Source organism: Accipiter gentilis, chromosome 23, assembly GCF_929443795.1.
Source record: "Accipiter gentilis chromosome 23, bAccGen1.1, whole genome shotgun sequence".
NCBI lineage: Eukaryota > Metazoa > Chordata > Aves > Accipitriformes > Accipitridae > Astur > Astur gentilis.
Window position 1 is genome coordinate 11,036,729 of NC_064902.1, and position 10,274 is coordinate 11,047,002.

A 10,274-nucleotide genomic window follows, 5' to 3' on the forward strand; every position below is an offset into this window, starting at 1 on the left:
CAGCCACAGATGCTGTCTGTCTGCTTTGAGTCCCACAAAAGTGCATCCCAGCTCTCCACAGAGGAGCATGATTTTGCATTAAGATGTCTCTCTGCTGGTCAAATGCTCAGTCTCTCTGCAATAGCATCTCTAGACTGACAGCCACTAACATCATGCCCGAGGCTGCAGCTGCCACAGCAGCTACTCTCTGGCCACATCTCTAAGCTTCAAATGTTGGGTAAAGGATTATATATTTAATGTCACAAAGAAGGACAAAGATTTTCAGTAAAACTTAGTTCTAATTACATATTTTTCATGATTAAATGTATCCATTATTTCTTTCCCGGAGTGTGATTTATTCCTTTGTGCACTCCTTCTTTCTGAAAGCCAGGAAAGAGTAGGGACTTATGTAGGACTAAGACATGAGGCCAGATACTTAGACTGATTTCAGCCTTCGCATGAACCATCACTGCTGTCAGCCAGACAGTGGCATTTCTATAAAAATCCCAATGTAAATATTTGTTCTAAATCAGGCTCTTTCCTTTTGCCTTGACTGGAGTATAACCAAGGGAGCTTATGAAACGCTGTATCGTTTCAAGATTAATTGCTACTGAAAGTCAGAGGATTTGTTGCCTGCCCTGCATGCCCCTCCCCCAGGATGATAATCTCTCAATTTAGTTTCTTTCCTCAAATTCTTTCTCCCCAGACAGTGAGTTTTGCAAAGGCCAAACTGTTTTCCTCCCCTAAAAGCCTATCTCGTTCTCTAGTCCTCCCTGCCATGTCAGCAGCCAAATCGGGGACCGTTGAAGAAGGGAGATGAATATTTACCTCTATGAACAGTTGGATTATTCTCACTTTGCAGATACCATCTGTGTGACAGGGTTTGGTTTGCACTAAATACAGCCTGTGGGCTGAGCTGAAAAAAACGGATCGCTGCACCACGATGTTATTTAACCATTATGTTAAATAATCATCGTTAAAGTCTGGTTCGTTGGAGAACTTTAGGCTGCCATGGAGGTTTTTTGCAGGAGGAGATGCAGCTCACTTCCACGTCAGGATGCTGAAATCAGATTTTAATGTAACTTTTATGACACTCTCTGTTGGCAGCTCTGTCACCTGGGATCCGCAGGACTTCTCACCTGAGGTTTGCAGGCAGGGTGAGGGCAGCTGGCAGGCAGGCAGAGGTGAGAACCACCAGCGCTCTCTTCCCGCTGCTCCTGGCTCGGTTAGTGCAGAAAAGGGGCTCTCACCGCCTGTCCCTCTGTCTTTAATTTCTGTCCTTCCCCAAGCCCTTGATGCTGTGAGCAGTTTCAAACCCACACTGAGCAAATTAAGTTCAGCAACGTTTTACATTGCAAATCACCACAGACCTGTGTCCTGCCAGTTGCAGCTCTGAAGCATGCACACACACACACATGATGCAGAAAGGTCCTTTTAATCCTTCTGCCCCTGCAGAGGAATGGCAGAGGTCCAGAGCCCACAGGAATGTGTGGAGATCCCTGCCCTTCAGGTGTTACAGATAAAGCACACACAAGTATTTTACCCTTGCAGTAGCTCCTTACATTTGTGATCAGTGCAGTAAGTATAGTACAGTGCTTCTAGCTGATTTATTTTTGCATACAATGAAGAAGATAACCTGAAGGTAAAATTTGCCTTCTTACCCAAAATACTTGAACTTTACCAAAATAATTGGGGTTTTTCCACTAAATATTGCACTTGCTGTGAGTATATCTACACTAGTCTTCTACAAGATCTATCGGCATCTGCGCATTTCCACGCCATGACTCGGCATGCTCAGGAGCTTGAGTGGCGGCTCTTTCTTGGTCTCCTCTTCTTTGAAAACTGCGATTTCAGCCAGTTGAAGAAGCCGCCTTTTGGTTTTAACTCAAACTCTACTGGGAAGTGGTCGCTCACCCCCAGTGCCTGCAAGACAAGGGCACAGGGGGGTTGGGAGCTGGTCACCCATGCTCTTTCCAAACCCTGCGCCAGGGGGGTTTCACCACAACGGTGGGGAGGTGCAATGTGAGCATTGCATCCCTTTGGGAGGATGCAGTGGTTTTATGGACAAGACCATGTTCAAAACTGCCTGGATACCATAGGCTTTGTGCTCCTCTGTTAGCCCTTGTCCCACTGCTGGAGAGGCTGTGCTGTGCCTACCTGCTCCTCAGTCATCTGAAAGTCCTTCTGGAAATCAAAGATGTTGACAGAGTGTGGCACGATGGCCTGGATGAGCTTCTGCCCGCTGACCACGATCCTGCAAGGAGCAAGGGAACGGGGTGCTGTTACAGGGTACCCGACCAGCAGCCACCTCACTGCACCAAGCTGGTGGCCAGGGGGGTGGCCTTGATGGAGTCACAGCTACATGGGGTTTGTCCTTAGCCATGGCCTGCCTACTCAGTGATGCCAGCACCTGCTTTCTGCTGAGTTTGGCTGATAGCTTTCCTTGGCAGTGAGGCACCTAAATATCTTGGTGTGCATTGGCCTTGGAAGTCAATATTAAATGACTTGTATCTAAACCCACCCCAACAGTGATGCAAATATCAGAGCCGTACTTTGGATGGATACAAAAATCATAGGAAACCAATGACTGGAGTCTTAGTGAAGTCCTGCTTTGATCCAGAAGCTTGTTCTGCAAGAGGTTTAAGCGTTGACTTACTCTGGGCTCTAATAAGCCAATGTATTTATTGTCCCTGCTGAGGGGGCCACAAGTAGCAGCAGGACTCGCCACGTGGCCGGGGAAGGCGAGCCATCCCACCTCCTGAGCAGAACCAGACTTTGCATTTGTCAATCCAAATTACGAATGCAAGAGCAAAAACCATGGCGCAAAGCCGGCACGGAGGAGGCAGCAGCACCTTCTGTCTGGATGTCTGCAGGGCTCCCTGCAGATGAGAAGTGCTGCATAATTGCCTGTCATTTATCTCCACCTAAGCTCCTGACTGTAAGTATTCAGATCTCATTTCCCCCTGGACACTGTTTTATCTTTCAAGGCCTCATGCACGTTTGCTTTATCTGACAGTCACTGACACCTTTCCATATTTTTTTTTTTCTCAGAAAGTCATAAACAGGGAATGGTTTGGCAGTGAACCCTTTACCTGTCATATGGGCAGCTTGTGCTTATCTTCACTGTAGTGTCATTTTTGTCACCTATTAGCCAGACGAATTCAGAGTAAGTCCTCAGCCGGATGTTCTTCCACTGCTTTTGGGGAACATAGCTACATCCAGCATTGAAGTCCCCCAAGAAGATGAAGTTCTGGAAGGTAGGAGGATTTTCAAAAGTAATCACGAGGTCAGCTTTTCAAAAGAAGACCGGCAAGGACTTTTAGGGTCAACAGATGCTCCCGATAGCCCATAGAGCTCAGATAGCAAGCTCTTACTGAGTGCAGTGGGGCTTCTTTCTGCTGGGCACGCTACCAAGGCATGCTGATAAACCAGCAGTTTTATTGGGAGATCAAGTTTACCAATTAAAATGTGGAGAACTCAATTAAAATACATCAGAAAGATACTCAAAATCTGGGGTTTGTTATCAATGGTTTTAAGGCTATCAGGCTGTGAATAGTGAATAGCATGCCAGGGGACTCAGTACCAAAGCTGCTGTTAGTAACATAGATGTGTCAACTAACCTCGGTTTTCCAGCGCTGTTTTACGTCTAAATACACATCATAGAGCTCATCAATCTCCCGTACTGCTGTCTCCGGTGTGGTGTGCAGAGGGATTATAGCAAACTCTTTGACAGCTTAAAAACAAGGCAAAAGAACAGGAAAAAATGTAACGGTTAAGCACACAATGAATCACAAAGAAACAGAGACTGACTTGGAAGCAAGAAGGTTTTTCTGAAGAAGAAACAGCTTCCGTTCTGGCCGTGGATGGGGGGCGATTGCTGTGTAATTGCACAGTGCTCCCCACCGGCTGCCCCGCCGAGGCTGAGCCGCGACGCGGTGAGGTGCTGCCTCAGGGCAAGGCAAGCCCTGCTCCGACACCCACGGCAATAGCTGCTCCCGCGGCCGTGCCAGCGGCACGGAGCGCATCTGCCAAACCACGGCCCGTGGCGGCGGCAGAGGCTTTCCTGGGGCTGCGGGCGATGCTGGAGGCGACAGCCCCAAAGGCAAATGCTGCTCTTGTAAGGAAATGCAGCGTGGGGTCAGGATGCGGCCCCTTTCGCCTGCCCCCACCACACGCTTGGGGCCAGCCGGCGCTGTCTTGCTCTGTGAGACTCGTCAGTGGGAGAACAATTTGTTTCTGAAACATCTCACCGGTTTTTGGTGACTGGAACCAGATGATGAAGGGCTCTCTGGAGAAGGCGTCCTCGTCCCCAGGCTGGGTGTCAGGGTACTGGTAGGTTTGTTTCACCGATACCAGATGTTGCCTGCAGCAGAATAAACAGGATAGGGGATGTCACGCTCGTGGCTCACCAGTATGTGTCTAACACCGACTCCGTGCTCCGACCCGGACCCTGGGCCATGGTCCAGGACGGATACAGCCAGGCTGGTGGCTGCGCCTGGGACGATCCCCACAGCCAGGCACAGCCCATCCCACCCGCACAGCCTGCACCCTGGAGCTCCCTCGGAGCAAAGCCGTCACCACCACGTCCAGCCTGTCTCTACAGGGCTGCAAGGGCAGAGTAAGAGGCTGGCTCGCTGGCAAGGGCAGCTCGCTTACCTGTAGAGGAAGGCGTACTGCTCCTTGTAGCTCTTCCTTCCCAGCCTCTCGCTGATCACGCAGCTGTATTCCTCCTTCGGCCCCTTCGGCTGACTGGAAGGAAAGTGGTGTTCCTGAGTTTATTTCTGTATTTACAAGGGACTGAGGAGGAGATAATTTTGCCTGTGCCCAAGAGTATGGGATGTTGCCCGCCTGACCTCAGAGGCAGGTGGTAAAGAAAATAAACCCTTCTCGGGACCTGTGGTCTGGACCTGTGCTCCATCGCTGGCATTGTCATTCTACCCCCTCCCTGCTTATTGTGGCCTCTGTCCCTCTTTCAGCTGGGTCTCACGTCCAGCCAGGCGAATGCTGCTCTTTCCTCTGGACTCTCAGTCCAGACAGGCAATCCCCAATCTAAAGCAATTCCTAACCCTGCAGAAAGGCAGCTGCCCTGCCGCAGCCCGATGCTAGCCAGATGAGGGCCTGTTCCTCCCTTCTGTTTTCTTTTGAGAATTAATCTTTAACAAATTGAATCTAACTTGGTTATTTTGATCTAAAAATACATATCCTACAGAGGTCTGGAGCTGGCTTCGTGGCCTTCAGCAAGGCTGCCAGAGCCTGGTCCTTCCTCGGCAGCTGGGACAGAGCCCAGACCCTGAGCTTTTGCCCCAGTAAGGTGGTGCTGAGCAGAGCACGGGCTCTTGCCAAGCATCTTTCCCAATATTTGCCTACTTGCAGGGGGCCACCCTACCTGGTGAGCTTCTCTACCAGGAGAGGACAAACCCGATTCTTGTTCTCCTTTATTTCCATCAGCAACATGATGTCACAGCGAGAAATGATCTGCAAGGGGAAGGAGCAGAAGCAAGTTTGCATGTGGTGGGTTTTGGAGGATTAGAAAGAGGCTAGAAAGAAGTGGTTACTCATGTGGGGGAAGTCCTTTGTGGAAGAAACGGTGCCCAGCCTGGGGTCACGGGAGGGGGGCAGCGGCTGAAGCAAAGCCCTTCTGCTTTCGGAGCTGCCTCACGCCTCTGCAGGAGCTGGGAGAGGGAACTTGGGAGCAGACCAGTTTCGGGTTTGTTGAAAAACGTCTGTGCTCACTCCTGAGAAGGAAGTGTGGAGGCGAAGGGGCAACGAGAGCTGCTGCTGTGAGCCCGCTTTCCCCCTGCCACTGCTGGGGTGCAGCCCTTGGCCCCCCTCCCACCTACGGTCGGTTGCGCTTTTCTCTCCTCCCTGCCCTTTTCCATGAAGTTTTTCTTCTCTGCTTCAGCCCGGTGCTGCGCGCAAGCATCCCAACTCACTGGGTGTCCAGATGGTAGTAGCAGGAGATTTGGGGGCATCAAGGAGAGCCTGTCTGCGTCTATCATCGATCCACTGCAATGGTTTCCATCCTTTTTCTGGTGTATATACCCCCAAGGTCCTACTGCTCTGCCGTGCCTCCCGAAAGGTGTGTGTGCTGTCCGCATTCGCCTGTCCCAGTCATCTGTTGCAGACCCCTCTGAAATAGCCCGTAGAGCCCAAAGTGCCCCCCGGCCTGAAAACAGGGTCCTGGCACCTGTGGGCTGCAGCACTGCAGAGGAGCCGCAGGGTGCTGGGAGAGGGGGGGAGGCTGTCCCAGCCTGGCTCAGCTCCTGCGGCTGGCGCTGGGATTCCCCATGGGAAAGCCCAACTCACTCCGCAGCCCAGCATGCTCGGGAGGCTTTCTTCTGACCCCGGTTTTGTTGCTCTTTGAAATTCGTGGGTGATACTCATGTGAAAAAAGCCCCCTTTTTTCCCCCTGAAACTTGTAGAAATTAATATATTGCCCATAATTTGGTATATATTGCTGACAGTATAGGAAGGATGGTCCAGAAATGCAAACCCCTCTTCTCCAGCTGTTTGTAATGGAAGGATTAAAACCCAACTAAATGGTGGCATTCCCCACTGCTGCCATTGGCACGCACAGCCACCCTGCTAACACCAAACACCGCGTCCTCTGTTACTGTGGCATCTCGGAGGGAACTTACAAAAGCTGTAAGTCCAAAACATGGTTCTTTTAAAAAGCTGAGTTATCTTCAGTTGCTGCAGAGGAAGCCTGAGGGTGAGGGTTTGTTTACATAAATTAGTAATCAGGCTTTTCCATTTTGTACCACACTCTAATGTGATACTCTCTGCTGTCCTGAGAATATATTTAATTAGACAAGAATATTTCAGAATAATTAGCACATAAGCAAGGTAAATAATGTATCACAAAACAAAGCTCTGTGGATTCAAAGTGAAAATTATTTTTACTGTCCACAGAGGTTTTCCTCCTTTTCTAACTCCATTTCCAAAGGAAACAGCAAATGTTGTTTCTGTTATATTCCCATGCAGGCTAAAATAACAGCAAACATACTACTCAACCACAGGCTGATTTTTACTTTAGGAGTACAGAATTATTTAAATTATTAATTCTTTTTTTTTTTTTTCTCTTGAAATTCAACTGTGAAAAGATAAATAAAGTGCAAGATTATGCAGCTAAGAAATCCTCACAAAGCTCAATGTCTCTCTCATCCAGGCAAATGAACGTACCTTTACCACAGCATCAACGACTTCAGGTCTGGCTATTTTAGTTTCTCCAAAAGACCTTACATTGAAAGAGCAGATTTTTAGGCTCAGAGATGGGTTGAAATTGAAGAGCGAAAGCAAGATGAAGAGCAACATCTTCAGGGACTTGGACAAAATGAGTTGCTGCGAGTATGCCTATAAATATATATGTGTGTGTGTGTGTGTGTGTGTGTTTGTGCATCCGTCCCTCTGCGGCCAACTGGGAGGTTAAACTGAGCAGTCAGCTGTGTCGATCACAAACATGAACAGGAATTGCCATTTCCTCCTTTCCCTCATTTCCATCTCCCGGCACAAAGCAGCATGGAGACTTTGAACTCCTGCCTTGGGGCAAAACCGGCTCCTCCAAGCCAACCTCCCCATCCTGGAGGAGCAACTGCTCTGCCAGACCCCAGCATCCCTCCCCAGAGGGAGGGACCTGCTGTGGGATGCCTGCCATGCCTGGGCACCAGCCAGGACCACCCCGGGCAGTGCTGGGCCAGGACCAGGCTCCCTGGGCTGCCCCAGGCAAGAGGTCAAGACCAGGAGAGTCAGGATGGGGCAGATGGTGAAAGGGTCTGGGAAGCAGCAGTGGGGAGAGGAGAGTTTTGGGAGGGCACCAGTGTTGGGCACCAGGAGCCCTGGTGGGCATCAGAAGCCCCAGCAAAACGTGATGGTGATGGTGGTGGGACACCCTGGACACAGAGGCTTTGACCGTGTCCGTGTTTTGCTCTGTATTCACCATGGTCGGAAAGTCACGCTGTGAAAAAACAATGAACCATCCATCGCCCCAGGCTACCCGCTTTTATCCACTTCTCCCTTCGCCCGGAGCTGCCACGTGCCCTGCTCTGGGACAGCCACGTTTGTTTGCCCACAGCTAACGGGGCCCGCTGGCTCAGCCACCACAGTGCAGCTGTGGGAAGGTATGTGATGCCCCCAGCACTGCCTCCCAAGCTCCCGGCCAAGCGTCCCCATCACGGCAGTCTCAGGTTAGTGATCCAAGGTGTGTGCACGTGGGTCTGGCTCGTGCTGCGTGGTGGAAGGGGACACACAAGTTTGGCCACGATGATGCTCGAGTGAGGATGCTGCAGCTGGATGGCTTGGTCACACCAGGATGGCTTTTCCAGGGAAACCATCCCCCCACCCTCCCTTACTCCTCTGCCGTGTGCCAGCCCTCAACCAGAGACTCATTTGTCAGCCCCCAGTCAATCAGGTATAATGGCGGGAGGTGTAACAAGAAGTCAGGCTAAATGGTGTCTTTAAGTGTCTCGGATTTTTTCCCCTGTGCTTACAGGGCGCTTTCTCATCCTCCCTACTTTTCCTGAGAACAGCCGCGCTGCCTGCTTGCACCCTGCTGCCCTGCCTGCACGGCCACCCGTACAGATCTAGATCCAGAAGCACCAGCGCATGGCTCCCAACACCGTCTAAATCAATTAAACAGCGTCACGTGGGGCTGGCACAAAACACAGCACATAGTGGGGCTCCCAAAAATGCGGCACAGCTGAAAGCAGTGAGATCCAGGTCTTGCTGTGGAGGCACCCACAGCTCTCCAGGGTGCGTGCGACAAGCGCAGGAATGGGCACCACAAATCTAATTTTGGCTAGACAGGGATGTGAAGCAATTGCTGCTAGCGAGAGGTGTGCCACCATGCTGCCTTGGTGCTTGCTAATAAACACGGATACTTGGGGAGCAGGCGTGCGACCCCCCAAAATACCAGGGTTGCACAGTGCTTTCTCTCCGCTGGGTCTCTAATGAGCCAGCCTCGGGCAGGACAGGTTCTGGAGGAAACTAATAAAGAGGGAGGGAAAGCGACAGCTATAGGGGTTGTAAATCTCCCGCCCGACCTTGCTAGAAGCATAGCGCGAGCCAAGGGCTTGTGCTGGCTGCTGCAGCCTCGGGGTCAGAGTCATCAAAACCCAGAGCTCCCCCAAAAAAAACCAGGCTCGCTTTGGCTACCCTGGCGTCAAAAAGCAAATGTTTTGTGGTGCCTATGAGGGCCTGTAACCCTGAACCGCAGGGACCCACCTTTGTTGATGCCGTGTTTGTCCCCGGGACTGCTTGTTTATCAGCCTCCCCTTTCCCCTTCACCCCAGGCGTTATCAGCAGGACAGGCAGAGCCTCCCTCCGCAGGGACAGGCAGCAGCGAGGCGACCTGCGGTGAGGACATGGGGAGCTCACGCTCCTTTCTGCATCGCTTTATCTCTCTGTTTACTGCACTTTCTGTGCATGTACTCTTTGCTCCTTATCGGGCCATAAAACCTGCTCAGTGTGGGCTCATGAACCCTGCCAGTTCAGGGCTGTCCTGGTCTTGCTCAAGAGGGGTGAAGCTCCTGGTGAAACCAACCTGGGTTGGGTTTTTGCCCCTACTCGGAATGATGCTGGGTGAGGGATGCCACCTCCTACTGAGCAGCACCTGCGAGACTTTCCCTAATAAGGCCCCTCCTCAGCCTCTCCCCACTCCCAGGGGAGAAGAGGCAGGTGATGAGGTTGCAGGCAATGCCAAAGCCATCTCGGGTAAGAGCTTAGAGCAGCGAGTAGGTGCTGCTCCTCCTGAGGGTCCTTCAGCCAAGCTTTGCTGACAGCCTGTGCTGGGCGTTATAAGGACTGTGGCTGGTGGGCGCCTCTGGAGCAGCAATTCAGCCCTCTGTCATCTTTCCGCTCTCAGGAAAGTGCTGAGGGATGGATGGGGTGGGATGTATCTCCACGTTGAACGCCTGCTTAGGGTCCCCAGGGGACAGTGGGGTTGTGAGGGTCTGGCAGCAACACAGAGGTTCCTCCTCTCCTGTCGGGCGCAGCCGCTTCCTTTTGGCCGCAGCCCCAGGGCTTTGTTTTTGCTGGCAGAGATGGACAGAGAGGATCCTGCGGGTAAGCCCACATCCCCTTCTGCTCCGCCAGAAGAAGCCTATTCTGGGCTTGAAGGCAGTATGACTCACGGGGTGCCCCATGGGGGGAGCACCTGTGGGGCATGAGGTCGCCCCCAGGGCTTTGCTCAGCACCTGAAAATAACGCTGAAAATTTATTTCTCCTCCTGTGGGAAAACGTGGTGTCTGTGTGCCGGCTGGGGACACCAGCGCTGCTGTGCGCCTTCTGCAAAGAGCGCA

General features: G+C 51.6%; 1 protein-coding gene across 1 annotated transcript; it reads right to left on the reverse strand.

The window, feature by feature from the left end:
* Positions 1 to 819: 819 nt before the first annotated feature.
* DNASE1L3 (deoxyribonuclease 1 like 3) lies at positions 820 to 9,357 on the reverse strand. The gene is made up of 9 exons (XM_049826944.1): positions 9,199 to 9,357; positions 7,162 to 7,332; positions 5,366 to 5,454; positions 4,636 to 4,728; positions 4,230 to 4,342; positions 3,600 to 3,712; positions 3,072 to 3,229; positions 2,137 to 2,233; positions 820 to 1,902 (listed from the first exon to the last, which is right to left on the reverse strand). Exons 2-9 carry the CDS (start codon positions 7,291 to 7,293, stop codon positions 1,774 to 1,776), a joined length of 924 nt encoding a protein of 307 aa, XP_049682901.1. The 5' UTR covers positions 7,294 to 7,332; positions 9,199 to 9,357; the 3' UTR covers positions 820 to 1,773.
* Positions 9,358 to 10,274: the final 917 nt, after the last annotated feature.